This window comes from Peromyscus californicus, unplaced genomic scaffold, assembly GCF_007827085.1.
Source record: "Peromyscus californicus insignis strain IS unplaced genomic scaffold, ASM782708v3 Scaffold_10__1_contigs__length_136768540, whole genome shotgun sequence".
In the NCBI taxonomy this organism is placed as follows: Eukaryota; Metazoa; Chordata; class Mammalia; order Rodentia; family Cricetidae; genus Peromyscus; species Peromyscus californicus.
In genome coordinates, this window is record NW_026294391.1 from 135,512,859 (window position 1) to 135,540,521 (window position 27,663).

The following is a 27,663-nucleotide window of genomic DNA, read 5'->3' on the forward strand; positions in this document are numbered from 1 at the left end:
AGCCCACATAAAAGTACATGGAAAGAGAAAGCTTTTGCTTTTTGCCTGCTTGCCCTCACTCTCGCTGGCAAGTTCATCTATCCTGCTACTGAGGCATTCCTTTGCTGGTATTAGAACCTACTTTTTTAAGGATTTCAATGTAGACTGAAGACCAACTGTGACATACATCCTCATGGATCGAACAACTATATGATTCTTGGCCATTGCTGGACTAGCCAGACCACACTTACAAGCCACTCTAATAAACACACACACACACACACACACACACACACACACACACACACACACACACCACTATATTAGTTTTATTACTTAAAAGAACCTTGACTACTACAGGCTCAAAAATAAAATCTACAAAGGGAAGTAAATTATAACCCTAGGTTATAACCATCTTGTATATTACATGGGAATGGTAGTATGTGGAAACAGGGTGAAAGAGGAGGGAGGGAAGGAGCTGGAGGAAGAGAGGGAGTGGAATTAGGAGGAAGAGGAAGAAAAGGGAAAAAGGAGGAAAGGATTGAGTTAACTGCTCCCAATGCCCCAAAGTGACCCAGAGCGAACTTCCAGGTTGTTTACCAGCAGAGATCTCCAATGTTACGTATATGGGCAGATTTTGCCTTTCCACATTTGGACTTGAGTCCTACTACTAAGCAAAAGACAGTGTTTTCCAGTGTTGTATTGACTTCAGTGGGATTAGCTCTTGTAATATACATTAGATTGCCAAAATACCTTCACAGAGGCAGGCATCACTTATTTGCAGCAGCTTTCCAGCACCAGCAAAGCACCTTGGACAATCCCTTTGTTCACAGGAGTTCCAACCCTGCTCTTACCTGCACCATCTTCCAGGTGATCAAAATTGCAGACTTGACTGATGCTGTGTACCCACACCTGCATTTCTTCCTCAGTCTTGGCTACTAGGTAGAATGTACGGGAAGTAGTCTTGACAATGAACACAAAATTGTTCTGAAATTCCTTCCTAACGAAGCCAGGGCCTGCATGCTTCCACACAGTGCATTCGCTGAGATCTATCACACGGATAGGCTTGCTGGAGTGCTTGTTGCGGTAGTACTCTAAGACATCAGGATTGCCACTCATGCGGCCCCGTCGGAGGACAAACCAGCGCTTGCGCCAAGCCTGTATAGGAAATTTGACAAGAAGTTATTAGACCAATTGTTTGTGTTTCTCAAGCTCTGACAAGAACCTTATAGGAGGACAAGGGCAGCAAGAAAGAAGAAAAACTGCCATTCTAAAGTAATAGTTTTTGTTTTTGGAGAGAGAGGGGGGTCTCATAGAGGCCACGATAGACTCAAATTCACTGTGTAGCTAAAAATGACCTCAAATTATTGATTTAAAGGGCTGTGGACTGATCTGGCTGCTCAGTGTTTAACAGCACTTCTTGCTCTTGTAGAGAACCTGGGTTCAGTTCCCATCATCCACATGGCAGCTCACAACCACCTGTAACTCCAGTTTCAGGGGATCTGATGTCCTCTTCTGATTTCATGGGCACCAGGCATGCATGTGATGCACAGACATACATGCAGTCAAAACATTTGCACACATTAAATAAAATAAGTAAAGGTAGTGTGTGTGTGTGTGTGTGTGTGTGTGTGTGTGTGTGTGTGTGTGTATGTGTGTGTATGTGTGTGTGTGTGTATGTGTGTGTGTGTGTGTGTGTGTATGTGTGTGTGTGTATGTGTTGGTCAGTTTTATGTCAACTTGACACAAGCTAAAGTTATCTGAGAGGAGGGAACGTTAATTAAGAAAATGCCTCCATAAGGTCAGGTTGTAGGCAGGCTTGTAAGCTTGTAAGGCATTTTCTTTTTTTTTTTTTTTTTTTTTTTTTTTTCCGAGACAGGGTTTCTCTGTGTAGCCCAGGCTGTTGTGGAACTTGTTCTGTAGACCAAGAGACTCTGGCCTCAAACTCAGAGATCCACCTGCTTCCACCTCCCAAGTGCTGGGATTAAAGGTGTGTGCCACCATCACCCCGCATAAGGCATTTTCTTATTTAGTGATTGATGGGGTAGGGCCCAGCCCATGGTGGGTGGTGTCATCCCTGGCCTGGTGGTCCTAGGTTCTATAAGAAAGCAGGCCGAGCAAGCCATAGGGAGCAAGCCTGTAAGCAGCACCCTTCCATGGCCTCAGCATCAGCTCCTGCCTCCAGGTTCTTGCCCTGTTTGAGTTCCTGTCCTGACTCCTTTCAGTGATGAACAGTGATATGGAAGTGTAAGCCAAATAAATCCTTTCCTCTACAACTTGCTTTTTGGTCATGGTGTTTCATTGCAGCAATAAAAAATCTAACTAAGACTATATTTCTGAATTTGTCTTGCCTCTATTTCCCAAGTGCTAGTATTACAGTTCATAACCATACCAAACTTTCTAATGATACATTTGGTACTAAAGGAAAAAATATACCATCTTCAAGTCTGCTTTACTGCATAGTTTTAAGGAGAGATCAGCACTGGGGAGTCTAATGATGCAATATATGTCCACAGTTTGGAGAAGGAAGTGGGGAACCTGAGTTCCTTACCTTTTTATTTTAGGTATCCCTTAATCATTTCATGCAACTGTACCAGCCCACATGCATAGCACAGACTTACTTTCTGCTGCAGAGATTGGTGGCATTAGCCCCAAATGGGAATGAGCACAGAAAAGGGCAACAGGGTGACAAATATGCAAGTGGAGAGATTTATAACTCTGTGGTTTTCTCTTCCATGTGATGGCATGTGTGACAGCTGGATGTGTGGTTCTGCAAGGAGGCATGGTGACCAATAGAATAGGAAGTCTTCTGTATCTCTGCTTTAAAAAAAAGATTTGTTTTTGTTTTGTTTTCATGTGTCTGGGTGTTTTTTCTGAACACCATAAGAGGGTTTTGAATCCTACGGGACTACAGTTCTAGATGGTTGTGAGCCACCATATGATTGCTGGGACTTGAATTCAGGACCTCTGGAAGAGCAGCCAGTGCTCTTAACCCTGAGCAGTTTCTCCAACCTCCATATCTCTAGTTTTTAAGCCAAGAAAATAGGGGAAAAAGAAGCCATCATTTGGAGTACATTCAACTCTCTCTCTACCCAAATAATATGAGATTCAGGGAAGCAGAGAATCCAAAGATGACTGGAAAGCAAAGACCAGTTGTCATTAAAGACCCATGAGTATACCTAAGAATCAAAAGCCCTTCTAGGCTGTGAGAGGGGGACAACAAGCAAGAGGACAGTCACTGAGTTGGGTTGGAGCAGGTAAGCCCTTACCTAGTTCTGCCTTTACATGCATGTAAAGCTCTGAAAAGAGATTTGACTCTTAGAAGATGGAAGCAGTATGATTGTGTTTTTAAGGAGAAATAATAACATGAATGTATACTTACGGGAATGATCTAGGAGAAAGAGAAAAATTAATGACTCAAATGTCTGTTGCAAAAACATGGCATTTCCAGACATGCTAATGTATACTTTAATCTTAGAACTTGGGAGGCAGAAGCTGGTGGGACTCCATGAGTTCAAGGCTATCTTACCCTACATAGTGAGTTCCAGTTCAGCTGGACTACAAAGTGAGGCCCAGTCTCAAAAAACAATAACAATTACAAGAAAACATGGCTGGAAACAAGAAAACTGGATGGAAGTGGGTCATTAATAAGGAGAGGAATTCACCTTGCTTTGGGGTATAGAACACAGGAGGTGGGAAACCAGCTTTGGGATTAACAGGGACAAAGAACAGGATGATATCATGCATGCCTGCTAAGGAAAGCTTCCATGGAAGGCCTGGAGTACCCCAAACTTTCCATAGGCCACTTTGGTGAGGAAATGTGAAGAGGAACTTTGTTTTACTTCTTGAAAAATGGTTCCAAAAGAGGAAATCAAAATGAGCACAGAAGCAAGTTTCATGTTAAGTGTTTTTAACACAGAAGGGAGATGACACAGACAAGTTTATAATTCATTGATTCAAAAAGTACCAGTTGATCTACTAATATGCTAGATACTGTGCAGATACTGAAGAAGTCAAGATGAGCAAGTCACATATCATGCCACTCCCAGTCTTGTGGGTGGCAGGGGAAGTGGGCAGATGGATAATCAGATAATTGTAGTCAATGAGACAAGTGTTGTAATAAAAGATAACCAAGATGCTAAGGGAACACACAAAAGACAGATTTCTGTCAGATCAAGGTCTGGGAAGGCTCCAAAGAGAAGTAGTGACTACACTATAACTAAAGCCATGCAGAGGGAGAAGCATGCACAAAGACACAAAGAAGGAAAAGGCATGAACTTGTCCATAAGTAGTTCATCAGGGCTGGAAGGAAAAAGAGTTACATAAGTAACTTGAGGAAGATATAATGCAGTCTTAATGCTATATCATTCAAGATTACCAGCATGAATTTCCCTAGATTTTAAAATGTCTGCCTGAGAACTATGATTGTACAAAAGGCAAAATAATGTGTCCTGGGAGCTGTTTGCTAAGTAAGTAGGTCAAAGACCAAGGTTCAACACATAATGGAGGAAATGACAAAATTAAATGGCAACTGTGAAAAAGAGACTGTGAAAAAAGTTGCAAGCTATACTTCTGATTAGATTGGGTTTCTTGTTGTTGTTGTTATTTTGTTGGTTTTGTTGTTGTTGTTTTTGAGACATGGTTTCTTTGTGTAGCCCTAGCCATCCTGAAGTTCACTCTGTAGACCAGGTTGGTCTCCCACTCAGAGATTGGTCTGTCTCTGTCTCCTGAGTGCTGGGAGTTAAGGCATGCACCACCACATCCAACTGATTAGATTTAACTTTTAAAATTTATAAAGAACTTCTAGGACTAGAAAGATAACTCATTGTTTAAGAGTGCACACTGATCTACAAGAAGACCCAGATTCTGTTCCCAGTACCCACACCTGTTACCTCTTATAACCTCAGCTCCAGGGGCTCTCCAGAAAGCCCTCTTCTGGTTTCCAAGGGCATCTGCACTTATGTACACAACACCCTATACACATATACGTAATTAAAAATAAATAAATATTTTAAATCAATAAAAATTTTAAAATGGAATGTTTACAGCTCAGTAACAGGACAAAAAATAACTCCACTTAAACTGGATGGGTATGATGACATATGCTTTTAATTCTGGCACTCAGGAGACAGAGACTGGAGGATCTCTGTGATTTCAAGGCCGGCCTGGTCTACTTAGTGAGTTCCAAGTCATTCAGAGCTAAATGGTGAGACTCTGTCTTACGGGGAAAAAAATAGCGAAGGATCTGAAAAGAAACCTCTACAAAGAAGACATAAATGGCTAAGAGGTATTAAAAAGATGTTCAACATCACCAATCATTAGGGAAACACAAATTAAAACAAATGAACATTACTTCGCCCCAGTTAGGTTATCTACTATTAAAAAGAAAAAGCAATTGTTTGTGAGGGTAGAGAGAAAGGGATACCCTTGTACACACTTAGTGGGAAATGTAAATTAGTATGACCACTATAAAGTTAAAACTAGAACTACCATATGATCCAGAAATTCCTTTTTTGGAGATATACCAAAAGAAGACAAAAATCAACACCTTGTAAAGATGTCTGCACTGCCATGTTCATTTCAGAATTACTTGTTTAACAGTGGACAAATGGTTAAAGAAAATGTGGTACATCTACACAATGGAATGTCATTCAGTCTTAAAAAAGGAAGCAGTGTAGCATTTATCAGGTATATTTGGAAAATATGTCAGGTGAAATAAGCCATACACAAAGAAAAACATTATATGACTCCATTTATATATGGAATTATTTTTTTAAAGTCAAATGTCCAGAGATGATGAAATGGTGGTTAATGAGGGTAAGGCATACAAGGAAACAGGGAGATGTAGATCAGAGTATACAAAGTAGAAGACATTTAAGATGAAGAAGTCTAGAGATCTAATGTTTAACTTACAGAGGACTATAATTTAAAAATATTTTGTATTGGATGTTATTGTATAGTTGTAGCTGGAGAGCTTCTCTCCAGGTCCCACCAAGACCCGCAGTCCCACAACCCACGTATAAAATAATCACTCAGATACTTATATTACTTATAAACTGCATGGCCGTGGCAGGCTTCTTGTTATCTAGTTCTTATATCTTAAATTAACCCATATCTATTAGTCTATAAGTTGCCACGTGGCTCGTGGCTTACTGGTACCTTAAATCTCGCTTGTCATGGCGGCGGCTGGCAAGTTTCTCTGCCTCAGCCTTCCACTTCCCAGAATTATTCTCCTCCTTGTCCCGCCTATACTTCCTCCTGCCTGACAACTGGCCAATCAGTGTTTTATTTACTAACCAATCAGAGCAACACATTTGCCATACAGAACATCCCACAGCATATAGTAAGTAGATTTTAGCTACTCTTATCACAAATACAAGAACTGTGAGATATATGGTAATATACCTCAGTATGGTAACCATTTCACTATCATAATATCATGTTATGAAACTAAAATATACATAATAAAATTTATTTTTAAAAGACAAATAACATGATAGAGAGGTGATCTGTGAATTACATGAAACTGAAAAGATGTATCATAGTCTTAAGTGTGCACAGATGTTCTTTTTGTTCTGAGAAATGTTTTTGTTGTATAGCCTATGCTGGTCTGCAGTTCACTATGCAGCCCAGTCTGGCCTCTAACTAATGATCCACTCTCTATGGCAGAGGGACTGACACTTGAACCTGTGTTTCCCTGTTACAGGTGAATTGTATTCCCCTACACAAATTATTTTATTCTCTCTTCCCAAATAGGGTGAATGTCAACCAACTGGGAAATAGGATCTTTATCACATTAAAGTAAGGCCATTAAGGTGGGCTATAACTACACATTATTATAGCCCATTACATATTGATGTCCTTATAAAAGGAGATACTAGGGCACAAAGTGGTACACAAGAAAAACACTGAAGAAACACAGAGATAAGACAGCTACTTAAAAGCTAAGAAGAATCCTTCCTCTATATTCCTCAGAAGTAATGGATTTGCTGGAACCTTGATTTCAGACTGTAATCTCTCAAACTTAGAATCAATGAAATTCTGTTAAGAATGAGTTTTTCTATAGGAGCTGTTTCCTAAACTTTAGCATATATGGAGAGCATATCTTCTGCCAGCCCTATTGGTATACCTGGTATGGAGCTTGCTTCCTACCCACAAAATCAATTTAAAAACTATCCCAATAAATAATATTGTGTGAAAGGCAATCAGTGTAGGGCTGAATACTATAATGTACAATGAAATTCCATGATACAACTCCAAGAACTTAGTAGTTCTTGGATTCAGTTCTTGGATTCAAAGAATTCACTAAATGGGTAACTACAAGAACTCACATAGTAAATTCTGATCTGCCAAGATGGAGAAACTTGTAACATTTATCAAGCTCCAGAAAGGCCAACCCTTAGAAACAGGCTAGGCTAGCCCCACAGCATAAGCTACTCTTGGTCTACTCTACGAAAGCTTTAAAAGAAGCCTTAGAAAAATCAAACTGGTCTACAAATCACTGAATTTCTTGCCCAAGAAATTCAACAATTTAAGAGAGGACAACAAAATCTAGGTGCTGAACAATATATTTACTAAGTACAACATCCCAAAATGCTACTAAAAATGCAAAGAAACTGGAAAATGTGACCTATAACCAAAAAAATCAACCATCATCAGAAAGAGATCTAAAAATGAGAGAGACTATGGAATAAACAGATAAATAACTCTAAAACAAATATTACCCTTTGATATTTAAAGGAAACCATGTACATTATGAGAGAAACAGAAAATATAGACAAGAAGAAATGGAACTTGAAGAGGTTAAAAAATATTACAGTATCTGAAAAAATTTGCTAGATAGGCACACCATGTTACATACTAAAGAAGTGATTAGGGGACCAGAAGCATAGAGGAAAGGGGAAGGAGGAAGAGAGAGGGAGATGAAGAGAGAGAGATTCTTTATGGGTTTACAATGAACCTAATATCCAGTATTTTCTCATCATAAACTTACTTTCTAGAAGCAACTAGATACACATGGTCTCTAACCTGGAACTCAAGCTGTCAGGAAAGGCTTAAAGTTCCACTCTTAACTCAAATGTGACAAATGCTCTATCCAGATATTATAGTATGTGTTTGGGTGTGAGAGTGACTAGATAGTAACTTTAACCTAGAGCATATTTAGGATGAGCATTTATTAATCAGTAGGATGGGCAACTGAGGCTGAAGTTGAACCATTTTATTCCTGCACTCAGTTATACTTGCACAGTAAAACAAACCTGGCAGGGTTATAACAAGTGTCACTTCTTTGGCTTTAGAATTCACTCTAATAAAATGAAGTGACCTGTCTGGATTGTATCCATTGTCAAAAGACACTGAAGTGTACTGGGAAACATCCTGAAAGTATCTGAGGCTATAAAGAGATGCCTCTGATTTAAACTGCTTTTCTGGCAAGAGTGATTACTGTCCCTTTGTTTCAACGGAATTGGCCCCCTGCCCCTCTGCAGTGGTGAAATCCCTAAGCTATGAAATCATTTCCTTCACATGTGCACAGGATGGGTCAGCAACCTGCCTCCACAACCAGGCTTTCCTACTCAGACTGAGAGGGCAAAATCCACAGCTATCTTCATTTCAAGCTCCAAGTTTTTATCGTTAAGTATTGTCATTTCAGCAATGGCAGTTTTATTTTTGTTTTTCTTACTTAACTGGCTTTTAAAAAAGTATGTGGGCCTCTTCCTTTCTTGAACCATAGATGTGCTACACACTGTCCTGCCTAGAAGTATCTATAGCTCCAGGATTTGTGTGCTTACATTCTGATTGCTTATAGTCACTGATATCTCTCTGAGCTGCTTTTTTAGTGGTCTTATTAGACACCTTTAGAAGATGCATTAGATTAGAGGAAAAAGAGGAGAAAAACTGTTTCTATAAACCTATCTTCAAATAGCATGTGTCTAGCCCAATATTCTTCACTACTATATATGAAGAAAGGTTAGTTTAGGAGTGGAACTAGTTTGGGAACATCTGGAGTTACAAGTAAAACCCCAGAAACCAAACTATAGCCAATGAACACCAGCCAACATCCAATGCTTCTTGGAAACTCAACCTCAAAGATTATAGGCTTTATGACAGCAGGAATGTTTCCTATCTTTGTTTCTAAAGTACAACAGGTATTTTTAATACACATGGCATATAAGATATTCTCAGTGCATTATTGCTCATCAAATGATTGACTGAAATAGGTGCAGCTACAAAGGACAATATGAAGGATTGCTGCAGTGGCACAATTCTGTATATGGGCCTCTGAGGTAGCTACATGAATCTACAAGGTAATGAGCTACCCCTGTGTGCACACATGCATACACAAGTGTACATGCAACTGGAGCCACCTACAGTATCTCTTAATTGGTATCAATGTCCTTTGCTTGTTGTGAGACTGTGCTAGATGCTGATACTAAGAGAACTGGGAAAATGTTACACTAGCCTCCTGAATGTTTTTCTTCCTGTGAATCTACTGATTTTTAAAATAATAAATCTTAAAAAATACACAATCCAAAATGATTTTAAAATATAGATTTTATATTATGAAAGAACCCTAGAAGATGAGACAAGCAGAAAAGCATAAAATACAAGTGTTGGATTTCAATCCAAAATCATCAACCATTGCTTTAAATGGAAATATACTCAATGTTGTAGTGAAAAAGTACTTATTGTATGCCTATTATGGGCTAAACCTTGGGATGTGTGCAACTGCAGTGCTGAGAGCAGTCCAGTGAACCAAGTTCATAACTACCAGGAGGTTTGAAGTGAAAGAGAATGAAGTTAGGAGAATGGCTTTGGCCAGATGATGGAAGACAAATAGGTAACATGATTGATAAGACTTGGTCACCAGCTGTATGTGTGTCATAAGGAAAATGAAGGGTTCCAGGTTGCAGCAGAGGCATCTGGTTTGCATTTGGAAGATACTGTTATCATGTAACATGTTATCAAGGGCTCCATATTTCTTATTGAAGTCAAAGTCTGCTAATTAGTATAGTCTTCCTAACCAGCTTGCCTTGGGGATCCTGTCTCTGACTCCTGAGTCCTGGGATTACAGGCAGGCCACAACACCCGCCAGTTTTTATGTGGGTGCTGGGATCTGAACTCCAGTCCTCACACTTGTGTAGTAAATGCTTTATCTACTGAGCTATCTCCCTAGACCCTTCTCTTATTTTTAATTTTTTCATTTATTTGAAGTGATGTTCTAAAATGCTGTGAATAGAGAAGAAACTTGATGTCAACTTCTGGTCTCCACATGCATGAACACACATGTGCACGTGCACTACCATACATGTGTGCCCACACAAATGCAAACATTTGTACACACCACACACACATGTACATGGGAAATTTAAATAAAAAACAGAGGTACCGTAGGAAGATTGTACATTCTATAAGTTAGCTGATGAGCTTTCAAGATAGCTTAAAACTGTACCAGAAAGATTTTCAGGCTAGTTGTTCTTGTCGTACCTGAAAGTTTACTGGGAGGTACTGGAATACAAATGTAGTGACATAGCAGGACATCCTCAAAGCTATGTGTTAGAACACTTTCAGCAAATTCTGTTCTATCACATAGAACTATCGAGGCTGTTTTCCAAAATTTACTTCTATACTCAAAACATGTCTTTCACTTTACCTAAAAACTTCTCCTTTGGATTCTCTAGAAACAGTGGAAAGAAAGAAAAGAAGAATAGGATGTGCTTTTGTCTGATTTTCTGATTCTTCATTTCCTTTTTGGGTCCTTTCTCATTTTTGTTCCTCCGACTCTGAACAAGTTTTCCCTGTTCCATTTCTTTTACTGCAAATGATATATACTTAGTAAATTCTGGTTAGTGTTTATGAAACCTAACTACTCAATTACTGACTGCAATTTGTAAGGCCTCCAAGAATACTGGATGTGATCCCAGAACATGAAATGAAAGAAAACATTTGGCAACAACTTGGAGGTTTTTAGTAACTTCTAAAGACCTGTTCCTGTACACTGAGATCCTATTTACTTTCCAGTAGTTGCACCTTGAATGCACTCTGGAAGTTTAGGTGTATTCATAAGTTGCATAAAGTGAAAATCATTGAAAAAACAGAATTCTGGTTAATCTTATATTTTCTGCTGAGGTCTACTCTATTTCCTTGCCAAAGAGGTCACGGGACCCAAGGGCAGAGGGTTGGGAATTTCCAGGAGCAGGTTGCATTGCTTCTCTCTGTCCTGGCTCAGTTCCAGTAGCCCAGGGATTGCTGGTGCCCCTTCAGCCTGATGGTCTGTAACCTTCTGCTCCCTACCAGATAGAGTTGGGACTTGTCCCAGGCATGGGATAACTTCCTGTGATTGTGCTGGAGATGACCTGGCCCACAGGATCTACTTCCATGGTTTGTCAACAGAGGGAGGAAAATCTTGTATCTCTGCACTGATGTGGGCCTTGGGAGGAGGAATCCTGAGACTAAATGTTCAGCAGAGATAAAGTGAGCCAAGGGGGTTATGTTCAAGCATAGCCACACTGCATGACACATGTTTGACCTTCTTTACGCATTATTCCTCATTATTCCTTGGGTGGTACTCTTAGCAGTCAATAAGAGCTGCTACATGGACTCATGAGGGTTACAAACTTGTGTCACCAGTCACCAATATAGTGTGTACTAGCATTAAGATGCAAAATGGGTTGGAATAATGAACTAAAACCAAGTCAGGAACAACTGCATTTAAAACTCTGATAAATGCTATGATTGAGTCTAGAAACACAAAGTAAAAAATCAAGTTTGGACAGATTCAAAGATGTTTAATACAGAGACTGTGATGACAGTGCTGACCTTAAGAGACACTACCAGTGTGGGAGAAGGGAAAATACTCTAAACAAAGGTACTTTCAAAGGCATGAAATCATGAGACTATACTTTCTTTTGTGGTACATGTATTTGTATGAGAGGTTAACACTGGAAGTCTTTCTCAATTGCTCTCCACCTTATTTTTTGAGGCAGGATCTCTCACTGAACTTGGAGCTCATCAATTCAGTTAGGTTGGCTGGCTATCAAATCCCAGATATCTACTTGTGTTCTCCCTCCCCAACTCCCAGAGCTGAGATTATGGGTGTGTACAAACATGCCTGACTTTTTTATGTGGGTGCTAGGGATCAAACTCAAGAAAAGGATTAAATTGTAATAAAGTTATGGGCATAGAAGAAAGAGAAAAATACCATACCAAAGGCATAAAAATGTTTTCAGGAATTAATTCAGATGCCCATGCTTATACAGTATACATTTAGTCCATAGAGCTATCTCTTAGCCCGAGAATATGCTTTCTAAAAGTACTCTCACACCAAAGTGTTAGGTGTAAATAGCAATAATGTCCACACGATATGAAAGCGTTTACTGTTACTGAATTGCACAATGACAAATGGTTAATATAGTCACTGTTATATATTTTTACTAGAATAAAAAATGAAAAACAAATATTTTCACACCTTTAAGAGGATTATTACAATCAAAATAACAACAACAAATCCTGGAGTAGCACAGACTCCTCAAAATATGCAATTATAATAAGAAACACATGTGTCCCAGAATTGTTTCTAATGCTTTAGATGGGTTGGTTACATCATTTGATACTCTCTGTGGACTCCACATGAGATACATATTCTCACCTACCATTCTATATACATGTAGAAACTGAGGCGCAAGGAGCTTAAACAACTTGTCTACAGGTACAAGCTAATAATAAATTAAACAAGCAGTTTACTTTATAAGCTCTCATCTCAAAGTTTGCTTTGGTGCAAGATAGTCCCTGATTCCCATTCTTTCTCCCTCTCTTAGCTTTGTAGTCAGACTTTTTTGTCAGGACTGTCAGCTCCCCAATAATGACAGGGAGACATATTATTAATTATGAAAGCTCAGCCAATATCTTAGGCTTGTTTCTAACTAGCTCTTATAACTTAAATTTACCCATTTCTATTAATTTACTTTCTGCCTTGTGGCTTTATTACTTCATCTCCATAGTACCCATTCTTCTTTCTCTGTGCCCCTGACATCTCCACCTTCTTCCCACCATCCTCTCTGTCCCAAAAATCCTGTGTAGCTATTGGCCATTCAGCTTTTTTTTTTAAACCAATCAGAGTGACATGTCTTCATAGTGTACAAAAAGATTATTCCACAGCATAACTTTTTCCTTAAACTCTGGTCCTCTTTGTCTTATTGACCTAGAAAAGACAATTGTCCATGACATAGCTATCTCCTCTCCAGGTTAAACACTTTCTCACTGAAATTCTTCAGAAATCTTTCTCTTCTTTTATCAAATTTGTACCATCTCTAAGGGAAGATGAGATGTGTAATTAATCTAGGGTTTCTTCCCACAAATTAATGGGATTTCTTTCTTGATTTTAGATTCTTTTTAATGAGACAACAGAGAGGATTTATATAAGCATATACTTATAAGTCTATATTAATTTCATTTTTATATTTTTCTCAGAAACATCTTTTTAAGCTTTGTCAGTCACATAGTAGGTCAAACAAGAGTATCTTGTTTAATTTTGTATTTATCCGATTCCTAATAAGCCTGGATATTATTTTCTATGTGTGGAGTTCGTTCAAAGGCATATGTAAACTGTTAGTCACATGTTTTACGATAATTACACTGATCTTGTTATAATAATTGATAAGCATTATTCCTTGATTGCCACATAAGATATGAAAGGGTTTTCATACTTTATCATACACTTTATAAGTTTATATGGCCTTGAGGAAAAGCCAGTTCATTATATATTTATCATCTATCTATATCTATATCATCTATATATCTAAATCTATATTTTTGGGTGGGATCCAGAGTAAGGCACACAGGTGTGAGGGAGTTCCATAACTCAAGAAAGAATGTGGCTGCCTTCTGCCCTTGTCTAAAAAATCTGCCTGAGACTAAATTTAAGAGTTTTGGATTAATGCCATTGGCAGAGGAGATTTCAAGTATTGAAACAAGTATTGAAATCTGTATTGACTAGTATTGATTCTGTCATGTGGTTATTAGTGGTCACTCTTATGCAGATCTATAAGCAAGCTAAGCAAGGAAAAATACAAAATGTGTGGTTTTAGGAGAAAAGGGGCACTAGGAAGTATAATGGAGCTAAGTCTGGTGCTTCAGGAAATAAAAAGTTTAAAGAAAATCCTGATGCTAAATGGAATAAAGGGACTGGTAACCTCAGGGCAAGACCCCAACCAGCTAAGCTTACATCTTGTAAAAAAAGAATTAAAGTAAAACTTAAACAGTGAAGAAAATCATTAAAAACAGAAAGCTGGTGAAAATGTAATTGAACGAAGAGACGCCAAGTTCCAGCCCCAGAAAGCAGAAGAACTTGGCTGCTTTGGCCATGTGGTTCTGGCTTTAGCGTCAAGGATACAAGAAAAGAGTTGTGGAATCTCCCTCTGTGGCTAAGGAAAGCTGCTGAGGCCAGGCATGTATCAGGGGTATTCCTGCATGGAGGCTCTGAGGGGCCACTATATGAAGCTATGGAGGTGAAGCCTAGATTTTGTTAGAAATTCTAAGATGTTAGAGATGCCAGAGTTGTGAGAAACCTGCCAATGAAAGAAAGCTGCAGACTGGGTGTGGAACCAGCCTAAAACAGCTAAGTATGCTTCAGTCAATAAAGCTGAAATGAGTTGGAGATCTGGAGTGCTTTGACATCAGACACGAAGATGCAGAATTTGGAGTTTGTCCTGCTGGTTTTCAATCTTGCTTTGGTTCAGTATTTCCTCACTATGTTCCCTTTCCTTCCTTTTGGAATGGTAATGCATATCCATTGACAGTGTGCATTGGAAGTATGTGATCTGCTTTTTCATTTTGATTGTACAGGGGTTACAGTTAAGAGATTGCCTCTAGTCTCAGAAGAGACTTTGAACTTTGTACTTTTAATCATTGTTAAGCTTGTTATAGACTACTGGGGACTTCTGAAGTTGGACTGAATGCATTTTTTTTCATTATGATATGGCTACATGCCTATGGGACCAGGGTGAGGAATGTGGTGGTTTGAATAAGAATGGACCCCATAGGCTCATATATTTGAATGCTTAGTCATCAAGGAATAGCTCTACTTGAGAAGGATTAAGAGGTGTGGCCTTGTTGGAGTAAGTGTGGCTTTTTGGAGGAAGTATGTCACTGAGGGTGGGCTTTAAGGTTTTTAAAGCCTAAGTGAGCCCCAGTGGTTCTCTCTTTTCCTGCTGTCTGTGGATCCAGATGTAGAACTCTCAGCTTCTTCTCCAGTACCATGCTCCTTGCCATGATGATGATGGACTAAACCTCTGAAACTGTAAGCAAGCCCTAATTAAATGCTTTCTTTTATAAGAGTTGCCCTAGTCATGGTGTCTCTTCACAGAAATAGAACATTAAGACACTGCAAGAAAGGATAGTCAAATCATTTACAAACACGTTTATCTGAATAACAGTTGATTATTCTATGGGAACATTAAATCCAGGAGGGTCTGGAAAGATGCATTTTATGTTCTTAAAGACTACAATTACCAACCCAGACTATTATTCCCAGAAAACTGTCCATTAAAATTAAAAGTAAAATAAAAGCTTTCTATGATAAAAACATATTAAAGGAATTTATGACCACTAAGCCATAGAGGGAATTCTATAGAGGACACTGAAAGGAATTCTTTGGACAGAAGACAAGGATAAACATAACAAAGAGGTCACACTTTTTAAATAAACAATACAAGGGCAATTCACCAAAAAAGGTCTAAGAGTGACTGGAAAAATGGCTTCATGATTAAGAGCATTTACTGCTCTTCCAGAGAACCTGAGTTCAGTTTATATCACCCACATTGAGCAGCTCATAACCACCCATAACTGCAGCTCCAGAGGACCTGACATATTCTTCTGGTCTCTGTGGGCACCTGCATCCACATAGCATACATACATATACACAGGTACATAGATAAAAACAAATGTTTTTAAGGTCTGAGAAAACATTTCAAAATTAACAAAATAACAGGAACTAATTCTTATTTTTCAATAATAACTCTGAATACCAGTGGTCTCAATTCTCCAATAAGAGACACAGACTAGAAAATTGAATTAGAAAGCCATATCCATCATTCAAAAAATATTTATTTGCATATTTGTTTATTTATTTAGTGTGTGTGTGTGTGTGTGTGTATGTGTGTGTGTGTGTGTGTGTGTGTGTGTGTGTGTGTGTGTGCGCGCACCACATGTGTGCAGTGCCCAAATGTGGCTAAAAAAGTGTCACATCTCTTGAAGCTGGAATTATAGGTATTGTGAGATGCTTGATATGGGTGCTGGGAACCAAACCTGGGTCCTCTGGAAGAACAGTCATTATGTGTTCTTAACTAGTGTAACACCTCTTGAGCATTGGAGTACTAGATGTAAAACCACATATTAACCCCAACACAGTGATAGTGCATCCCCCCCCAAAAAATAGAGAAACACTAGGGTTAAATGACATCCTTAAACAAACATACCTAAAGACATTTACAGAACATTATACCTAAACAATAAAGAATATACATTCTTCTCAGAAGTCTATGGAACTTTCTTCAAAGTCAACCCAGTAGGATACAAAACAAATATCAACAAATACAGTAATATTGAAATAACATCCTGTATTCTACCTAGCTGCAATGGAATAAAGTTAGCCATTAAACAGAAAATTAAAGAAAGTTCACAAACTCATAAAACAACACATTATTGAATGATAAATGGATCACTAGAAAAATAAAGAAATAAATAAAAGAAATTCCTATAACTGAATGAAAACAAAAATACAACATACCAAAATTTATGGAACACATTGAAGGCAGTTCTAATAGGAAAGTTTATGATGTTAAGTGCCTACATCAAAAACATCAGAGAGAACCCAAATAAACAACTTAATAGTTCACCCTAAGCTCTTGGGGAAAAAGAACAAACAATACCCCAAAACAGTAGATACAAAGAAATAATCAAGATCAGAGCAGAAAATAGTGAAATAGAAATGAAAAAAACAACACAAAGAATCAATGGAGAGAGCTGCAGCCAGCTCCCACACTTAGAGCGCTGGGCTGGTGCCACTATGATGAGCAAGTATGTGGTGGAGAGATGGGAGGGTAAGAGAAGCAGAGCAGTTTATGTGCTGTGTGGAGAAAGGAAGTGAAGAACAGGCTGCTGTGAGTGGCCTGAACTGCCACCTTAGGCCACGTGATATCTGGACCATGTCTATGGCCCACTGCAGCCGGGATTTGTGTTGATGTCTGTGGCCATGTTACCACCAAGGGCTATGTGGATTTCCACGGTCTGGGCTGCTGTCAGAGGCCATGTTGATTTCCGAGGACAGGCTGCCACCAGGGCCATACTGATCTGAGTGGCATGTGTTGCCACCTGGGACCATGGTGACATCTAGGCTCATGCTGCAGCTGTGGGTCATATCTGGTTTTGTGGTCCTACCATAGCCAGGGGTCTGTGTTGATGTCTGTGGCCCATATTATCACCAAAAGCCATGTGGATGCTTGTGGTCTGGGCTATTAATTGAAGCCATATTGATGTCTGAGGGCAGTGCTGGGCTGGCCTTGCCCTTAGCCAGTAGTGGGAGAGTTGGCCTCACCCCTCACCAGCCTTGCCAAAGGACTGCACTGGTATGGGGTGGACAAGGGTGAGCTGCCCCTACTCCCCCAGCCACTCCTTCACTGGCCACCTCAAGGCAGTGCAGTCAGTGGCATTGGCATGGGAGAGCAGGAGGAATCATAACCACAGGATCTCCATGACACAGGGCAACAGCAGGATAGCAATGAGGGTCCAGTATTGATGTAGCAGAAGCCAGAGGACTTGAATCAGATCAACTACTCATTGCAATGAACATTTGCAAGCAAAGCTGTTTGGGCAAAAAGATATACTGCTTGACATATCACAGCTCCCAGTGCTACTACTGACAAATGAATACGTGATACAAAGGTGGGAAAGGAGGAGGAGTGTAGTGGCACACACACGGCAGAACTGAAGATGAGATAGCTGTGATGGATGTGGGAGAAAACTGCAGTTAATAAAGGAGCATGTCATTGCCCAGAAGGGTCGATGAAATTTTTTTGTTGTTATTGTTTTATTTTTTTAAATTTCTTTGTGTGGGGGAAGTTACAAGGGTGGAAGGCAGATATGGAAGGACTGGGAAATGAGTGAGATGGGGTACATGATATGAAATTCCCTAAGAATCAATAAAAAATTATATTTAAAAAACCCACAAAGAATCAATGAAATTGGTTCTTCGAAAAGAAACAAGATTGACAAACCTTTAGCAAAATTAACCAAAAGAAAGAGAGATAAATCAAATTAATAAAATTAGACATGAAAAGGGAAATACTTTCGGGCGGTGGTGGTGGCACTCAGGAGGCAGAGGCAGGCAGATCTCTATGAGTTTGAGGCCAGCCTGGTCTACAGAGTGAGTTCCAGGACAGCCAAGACTGTCTCAAAAGACCAAAAATCCACAAAAAGGAGCTATTACAATAGACACCAGTGAAATTCAGCAAATCATAACAAAATACCTTAAACACATCTATTCTACTAAATTAAAAAGACCTAAAAGAAATGGATAAATTTCTAGGTGCACACAATATACAAAATTAAGCCAGGATGAAGTAAATAATTTAAACAAATCCATAGCTATCAAAGAGATTGAAGCATTAAAAAAATTCTCCTAATGTAAAAAATTAAAATTGCAAAAAACCTTGGGATCAGATTATTTCACTGCAGAATTCTACCAGAACTTCAAAGAACTAATACTACTAATACTACTCAAATTATCCCATAACGTAAAAAAAGAATGACAGCTCCTAAACATTTTTATGAAGCCAGTACTACCCTGATACCAAAACTAGATAAACACACACACACACACACACACACACACACACACACACACACGAGAGAGAGAGAGAGAGAGAGAGAGAGAGAGAGAATTACAAATCATTCTACTTACAGAATGCAGATGTAAATTTTCTAAATAAAATATTCACAAACAAGCCAGGCGGTGGTGGCGCACACCGTTAATCCCAGCACTCGGGAGGCAGAGCCAGGCGGATCTCTGTGAGTTCAAGGCCAGCCTGGGCTACCAAGTGAATTCCAGGAAAAGGCGCAAAGCTACACAGAGAAACCCTGTCTCGAAAAACCAAAAAAAAAAAAAAATTCACAAACAAAATTTAAGATCATATCAAAAAGATCATTTGTCATAACCAAGTTGGCTTTGTTCTAGAGATTCAGAAATAATTCAACATATGTAAATCAATAAACAGACGGAAAGAAATCAAATAATTGTCTCTACAGATGCACAAAATTCAACATTCCTTCATGATAAAAAAATCATGGAGAGGCTAGGGATGGAGGGAAAATATCTCAATATAATAAAAGCAATATAAAAAATATACAACAATACCCTAAAGTAGAAAAGAACTCAAAAGTATAACCACTAAGATCAGGAACAAGACAAGTGTATCAACTCTCTCCATTCCTATTCAATATAGTGCTTGAAATCTAGCTATAACAGTAAGACAAGAGAAGAAAATAAAAGGGACATAAATAGTAAAGGAAAAAGTCAAAGTATTCCAATTTGCAGATGATATGATTCTATACATAAAATACCCTAAAGAATCCACTAAGAAAAAGGCCATCCTACAAAAAAAACATACATAGAGTCAATGAAATTCCAGTCAAAATTTCATGTTGACTGGTGACATTACACAGGTCTTGTTTAGGCAGCCATATTGTTGAGATTTTATGGGTGCAGCATCCTGTCATGTCTAGAAGGCACTATCTCACAGCAGGCAGCCTGGCCCTCTGGTCCTTACAATCCTTCCAACCTGGTTTCCATGATGTTCCCCAAGCTTTGGATGTAGGGATTTCATTGTAGATGTAACCAACTGGAGTTGGACACCCTACTGTCACTTATTCTCTACATTTTAGCTACTTGTGGATCTCTGTAATAGTCTCCATCTGCTGTAAAAAGAAAATTACTGATGAGGGGTGGGAATGGCCTCATCCCTAGATGAAGAGCCTGTATTCAATGGTAAAAACGTAGCTGAAGAAACTACACACTTTGGGTGTAGGACATAGAGAAATCAATCTTGGACTGACCAAGAAGCTCTCTCCCTACTGGAATGTTTGCTGCAGGCTTCTTGGGAAGAAAAGATACCAATGATCTTACCCAGCACTGGATCCTGCATTCTACAGTACTGCCCTATTGGGCAAGATATGACCCCTGGTGCAACTGTTATGGGGTAAACAACTGCTTTTTTGCATTTGAGGCCTGCTGCAGATAGAATTCATGTCTAGTACTGTAAACCTGGCAAAAACAAAACAAAACAAAACAAAACAAAACCATGGCTTAGGAAGTCATTGGGCTTAGAGGGAGAACCTACAATTGTTTTTGTCAAATGATCATATTGTCAAAACATTTTCTAAATATCTATGTTTATGTGCATAGATTTGTGCTGCTCTCAATCTCGGTCATAGAAGCTTCTATTTGTAGTAGGCAAGAGCTAATACAGAGACTGATATCAGGTCAAAATTCTGAGAATAAGTGACTGTGAGTACTCAGCCCTAGATGAGATATCTCTATAAACATGGTTCCCCCAACCCAAGACTCAGAGAACATCAAGAAAGAGAAGGTAGAAAACAATGTAAGCATAGGAGTATGGGGAGGAGCCCTGTGAAATTCTGTAGGCATGACATAGGCAGTGTAGACATGAACTCAAAGCAGTTGTGGCTACCTGAATAAGACCTACACGAGATCAAGCCAGTTAAAATTCCAGTATGGATGGAGGAAAGGCTCCTGAGACTCCATCCCTAGCTGAGAACTTGTAGGCTTGATGGCTACTGGGGAAAGAAGTGTCTCTTTGTTCTGGTGTTAGGGCAACCAGTAGGTTTCACATGCCCCATCAGATGGCCCTACACTCACGTGCATATAGGCAGCATGTCCCGGTTTGAAAGAAAATGGCCCCCAAAGGGAGTGTCACTATTAGTAAGTGTGGTCTTGTTGGAGGAAGTGTGTCTTTGTGGGGGCAGGCTTCAAGGTCTTTTTCTCAAGCTTCCCTCAGTGTGTCAGTCGGTTGATTTCCTGTTGCCTGCAAGATGTAGCACTCTCAACTCCACCATCATGTCTGCCTGAACGTTGCCATGCTCCCCATCATGATCATAATGGACTGAATCTCTGAAACTGTAAGGGAGTCACCCTTAATTAAATGTTTTCTTATAAGAGTAGCCGTGGTCATGGTGTCTCTTCACAGCAATAGTAAACCCTAACTAATTAACTTTAGTTGTTATTTTTTCGAAAAGAGTAGTTGGGGGTCCTGGAAGGAGTTGTATGGGTGGGAGTGGATACAATCAAAATACATTGTATACATGTGTTGAATTTTCCAAGAATAAACAGAAAATACTATTTATTTTACAAAGTTTTATTTTTGTATAGTGAAAAACTGAAGTCTCTCTCAAGTTTTTATTCCACTACTATGTTTAAAAATGTTCTCTCTAAGGCCCTATACCTTGAGTGGGCAGCACAATAGAGTTGACCCTGAAGGTGTAGATGTGGGGGATCTCTGAGGACATGAAAGCAGGAGAACTGGCCCCATCCCTTGCTCATTGCTACAAGGGGTAAAATTGCCAGGACAATGCAGGAGAGCTCACCCTGGTGGTAAAGACAAGGGAGAGCTGGTGGGCTGACCAACCTTGCAACTACCCAGGCCCAGAACCAGGGTTATGTGTGACCCACCCCAACATCCACACCATCTACGATCTGCTGGAGCACTTAAAGGGACCAGTCCTGCAGATCCAAATCTACAAGATCTCCATGACACAGGACAATAGCAGGATAACCAAGAGGAGTCCCAGTGAGGGCCCAGTATCGATAGTATAGCAGAAACCAGAGGTCTCAAACCAGACCAATGACTCATAGCAATGAACACTTGCAAGTAGAGCTATATGGATAAAAGAGTTTACAGCATGACTCAGTCTGTCACACTACAGCTTCCATGACAAGGTTGATTTTTTCCCATCTCTTTCTACTTTTTTTTTCTCTTAAATTTTATTTTATTTGTGTGTCGGGGGAGGGAGGTTGCAAGAACAGAGGGTAGATATGAAGGGATGGGGAAATGAATGGAATGGAGATGCATGATGTGAAAGACACAAAGACTAAATAAAAAATGCTCTCTCTAAAGATTATATAATTTCATTTTTTGCCTTTAAATAAAAACAACTGTTTTTAGATATAAATTTAATTTTCATCTAAAATAGATTTCTCATATCTATTAGCTGACATTTTCCCATACTGCAATTTCCTTATCCAACTTGATATTAGAGCATAGTAGCATCATACAAAAAAAAATTAAAGAAGTCTTCAATCTCCCTCTATCTAAGTAGCTTCAAGAACATGGGCATTATCTCTTATTTAAAATATAAAATAACTTAAATATAAAAATTTTTTGAGTCAGATACCTTTCTTGGAGGTCACCTCATTTATATTTACATTATGATATGGATTGTGATTAGATTTAGGAGATAAAGACTTTGAAATGTGTAGATTTTTGTCAAACAAGGAAGTCTCATTTGGTATGAAAACTTGGATTGAGTTTACTTGTAATTACGCTGTTCTCATGGCCAAAAGGCCCAAAACCACTGTGTTCTTGTCAGCATTGAAAGCCACAACGTAACAGACTCACTTGTTGTGAAATAGGAAGTCATGACCTTGTGGTGATGAACTGAAATAACTACACATAAGGATGCATCTGAAGGCATGAGAAAGCAGCCTTGCTATCATGCTGCTGCTTCTGCCTTTTAGAAAGCTTTACATTAACATAAAAGGAGATAAATTCTTATCTGCAGAGAAGACATAGTAAACGGAGTTACTCTGATAGAAAATCTTCAGTGAAAAGCTTTGCTTGGTACTGAGGCTACAGATATGAATAAGTGAAATAATCACAATATATCTTGACAGGCATTGTGATAAAGAAGGGCCAAGGGCTTGTGATGAAGGATAGTGAAGTCTTTGCCCACATACTTTGAAGGTCATTGGGACATTCTTGTAAGCTCTGGGAGGAATACACATATCATATATATATATATATATATATATATATATATATATATATATATAGTCATAGTCATACATTTTGTTAGTTTGTGTGTTTTGTTTTTCTAGACAGGCTTTCTCTGTGTAGCCCTGGATGTCCTGGAACTCACTCTGTAGACCAGGCTATCCTCAAACTAACAGAGATCTGCCTGGTATTGAAGATCCCTGCTGGGATTGAAGGATACGTCATCTCCTCCCAGGTACAGTATATTTTCAAGGTAATTGGTACAACCCACAAGAGAAGGAATCCCAACTTTGGTGTTGTCCACTCTGAGACTTGGGGAGACAGTAGCATTGAGCAAAACCACCACAGCTCCTGTGCCCACAGGCTGACAACTCAGGGAGGAAGACAGACACATAAACAGAAAGGGTGCTCCACAGGGGAAGGAAACCAACTTTGATCCCTGTTTCAACTCCAGCACTGCCCTTAGCTATGGAGACAACAGATCTGCAATCATCCCTTCAGGGCTTCACAGCCTGTCTGCCTAGCCTGACTGAATTAAGGCATGCCTCACAAGTTTGAAGGCCTTCTCTGTTTCAAGACTATAAAAAATTTCTCTTTTAAACCTTCAGTTATTATATTAATGTAATTATAAAGGCTAAACAAATCACAAGAACTATAAAGGAACAAATTTACTTACTAAGAATAAAAAATATTTATATGGTGAGGAACTGCTATTAACAAAGTTAAGATGATTAATACACAGGGAATTGTAGAGTTTAGTAAGTGAAACATGTATGAAACTGAAACTATGTTGCATCATAATAAATATAAATGAATGACCTAATAGAAAAGGGTCAAAAGACATGATTAAGCTTTTCAAAGAAAATGAAACAGAATAAAACTAAATATTAAGACATGTTTTATGAAGCCAGGCATGATGGTGCACACTTTTAATCTCAGCACTTGGGAAGCAGAATCAGGCAGATCTTTAAGTCTGAGGCCAGCCTGGTCTACAGAGTGAGTTTCAGGACAGCCAGAGCTACACAGAGAAACCCTGTATCGAAAGATCAAAAAAAAAGTTTATGAAAAAAATCGTTGTCTGTCATATTAGCAAAAAATTCATATATGTACACAATGGCTAAAAATTAGAAACAAAATGTCCATAAAAAGGGTTAAATAAATTCTGGTATGAATAAGCAAACCACATATTTCCTTTTATTCTAGTCTGTTCTTACATTTTTAAACCTTCAAAATCTCTGTGCTCTTGTATGTAATGGATGACTCCTTGAATTTTAGTTTTCTTATCCTATTTGTCAGTCTGAGTAAAATGAACAGCAAAGATGATAAATTTCCAAATAAAAGCAAGTTTTTTAAAGCATGGACTGTTCATAAGATATCTTTCTAGACTTCTGCTAGCTCTACCCACTATACCATCTTCTCCCTGGTAGTAGTCATCACTATCCCTCACCTACAACACTCCAATCACTCCTGACCTAGCTAGCCTCCTTGGTTCTGTACTTGTCTTTACAGTTCATGCAGCTGCCAGAGTTATATAAGGGATTCTCATGCCCTTTCATCACTTCCTTCACTTTATCCACTACACCTCTCACCCCTGGGCTCTAGACAAGTCCTCTACTCTTGGAATATCGTCCATTCCCTCTCCTGATTAAGGGATGGGGCATACAATTTCCCAGGCACTTTCAATTCTCTCAAGTATAAGTAAAAAGATTTCTGACAGGCCAATAGCAGTCCCTAAAACAGGAACTGCAGAGGACAGATACTAGAAGAGAAAGAGTCTACTTAAGGTAAAAGGAGCATATCACTCATATTTTTCTGTAGAAAACCATGAATTGATCACATTTATAGACTACTCACAAATGCCTTTTAGAGATGTGGCCCCTTCAAAAAAAAAAAAACAAACAAACAATCTGGCCTGTAGAGGAACCAGGTCACTATCTTATTCTTCCACTTATGCTCTAGGTTATTACTAAATTCTGAGAAAGAACTGTAGAGGGGCTTTTCAGGAGGCTTCCCCATTAAGGTGCTATCCTTAGTGTCCCAAGGGCCTATAAGCAGAACTCATCTAAAGCGTATGACTGAGGCCCTGGACACACAGCTATCCATTTGGGAATTGTTTTGATCTCCGCTCATCACTTAGCTGTATTTCTTTCTCTGTTAGTCCTGAGTCTTGTCACCTAGGTCACTGGCTTTTTATTTATTAGAAATAAAATGCCCCTCTCTCCTTTCCTTTCTCTCTTTGACTTTCAACTACTACCTTACCTCTTCTCTACCACTGTCATCATTCCCATTGACTTCACTGATCTCTTCCTAAACTGCTAATATTAGTAATTAGTTTCACTAATAAGAAAAAGAAATCCTACTTTGGTTTAAGGCCCAAATGGTTTCTAATCCAGCTTATTTTTGGCTGTGAAACAGCTATTTTGCCTTTATCTGTTTTATCTCCTCCTCCTTGTCAGTTCTACCAGTCAAAGGCTTGGAAGAAGAAAGGGTAACTAGCTAACTTCATGATGCATTCCCTCTTACTCTTTCACTGTGGGCACCTTCCAGAATTCGATCCTAGGTTCATTTTTTTCTTACTTATTACATTTTGCTTAGATCATTTCATATACAACCATGATTTCAGTACCCAAGGGCAATCAAAACTCCATTTTGAGCTCAGGTCCTTTTCCACATTTTCTCCAGTTATTTTAAACTTGGTGTTTTCTGGCATGAATACACCCGTCTCACCCATGTGTCCTCCTAAAACCAAGTCTTCTAATATACTTCCTTTCACAGGTTATATTGTGACATAATCAGCGTGCAAAATGATTTTGATGTATTGGTGAGAAGAATCAGTTGTGTGTGTGTGTGTGTGTGTGTGTGTGTGTGTGTGTGTGTGTGTGTGTGTGCTGGTGAGAGAGAAGGAGGAAAGGGAGAGGAAGGGAGGGGAGGGAGGGAGGGAGAGGGAGAGGGAGAGGGGGAGAGAGAGAGAGAGAGAGAGAGAGAGAGAGAGAGAGAGAGAGAGAGAGAGAGAGAGAGAGATATTTAATAGTAATAACATATAACATAAGATAGTGCTCCTTGGCTTAAACAAAACACCAATAGCACAAGAACAGCCTGGAGAATAGACAGCTTAGAAAAAGCACAGAGGAAAACTAAGTTGACAGGGAAGTCAATGTGAGTCAACAGTATGGTGTAGCTGCCAGAACAAAGCTAATGAAATCTCCAGCTGCCTTCTCAGAAGCAGACTCTTGATGAAGAGTGATTGCACTGCTCTGCCTGCCCCTGGACAGTCTAAGTCAGGGGTAGTTTATTCAGCTCTGGAATCATTTCAGGGGAGGCAGACAAGGCAGTGAGGGAAGTCACAATGCTACTTGCTTTTCTATCCTAAGGAATAGCTGAATATACTGCAAATATTTAGAATGGATAGTTACAGGGCTTTCAAATTGAGAAACAGTTTGATGTGATCTGTATATCCTGAAGTGGTAACACCAGGGGCAATTTTTCATAAACAGAGGTATCACAAAATTATTTGAGAAGCACATTATATCACCACTTTCCTGCCACTGGATATATCCAAATAACAAATGACTAGTAAAAAAAAATGTGTCTAGTATTGGGATTGCTGAAATTCACCCCGGGATAATCCTAATTCTCAGTGTTCCTTCTCCTGTTACATTCAAAAGCTTATACTCCCTCTCTCACATTCCTTATAATACAGCAACCTACAAGTCTCATTGATTATTTCTCTAAAATCATTCTCATCTTTTCTCTGAGGCTGCATTCACATTAATATCCTGGACTAAGGCATCTTGCTTAGGAAAACAAATAGAAAGGATACTTTCCAATTTTATCTCAATTGACCTGACTTCCAGACTGTAAGCAGTCATCTGTGTAGGCAACATTGCCAATTGTTTTGGCTACCCCAAATCTTTACCTTTTATGAATCCCTTACCTTGTAAGGTTTTGGTAGAGAAAAGGTGAAGTGCAGTTATAGAAGCAATAACTGAGAGAAATAGTCTTTTCTAGTGTTCCTTACAGTTAGATTTCAGACTTTTGAAAGTTTTTGCTGATAACTTTATCTAAAGCAATGCTTCTCAACATGTGGATTGCTACCCCTTTGGGGTCAAGTGACCTTTTCACAGGAGTCTCATAATAGATATCGTGCATGTCATATATTTACATTATGATTCATAACAGTAGCAAAATTACAGTTATGAAGTAGCAATAAAATAATTTTATGGTTTGGGGCCACCACAACATGAGGAATTGTATTAAAGGGTTGCAGCATTAGGAAGGTTGAGAACTACTGACCTAAAGCTTAGTTATGCACACCTCACAGCAGTTTTTTAGCTGCCTAAAAAAAAAAATTGCATGTCTGAAATAATGTGTGGATTGAGGAGAATTCTATAGGTGATGAGTATGGGATCCATTTGTCACTACCACAAGATAATAATGAGACCAGTAGACATTTTTGGATTCTGAGACAGCTATTGTTTCCAAAGAGGGATAGTAAGTTCAAAGGCCTAAGTTCTTGGCTCAAAGCATGGTTTTTTAAAATGGACTTTCTTTCTCATATCTCACAACCATGTGCTGAAATAGTACAAAACCAAGCTTCAGAGTTTAATATTTGAAGTGGTCAAAT

The 27,663-nt window shown here is 39.0% G+C and overlaps 1 protein-coding gene across 1 annotated transcript in view; it reads right to left on the minus strand.

Annotated features, from left to right (window-relative positions):
• Positions 1-27,663, minus strand: part of Gab3 (GRB2 associated binding protein 3) — a 113,160-nt gene that overhangs the window by 56,774 nt on the left and 28,723 nt on the right. The window contains exon 2 of the mRNA XM_052742770.1: positions 834-1,137. Coding sequence (XP_052598730.1) covers positions 834-1,137 — 304 coding nt within the window. The remainder of the gene's footprint in view (positions 1-833; positions 1,138-27,663) is intronic.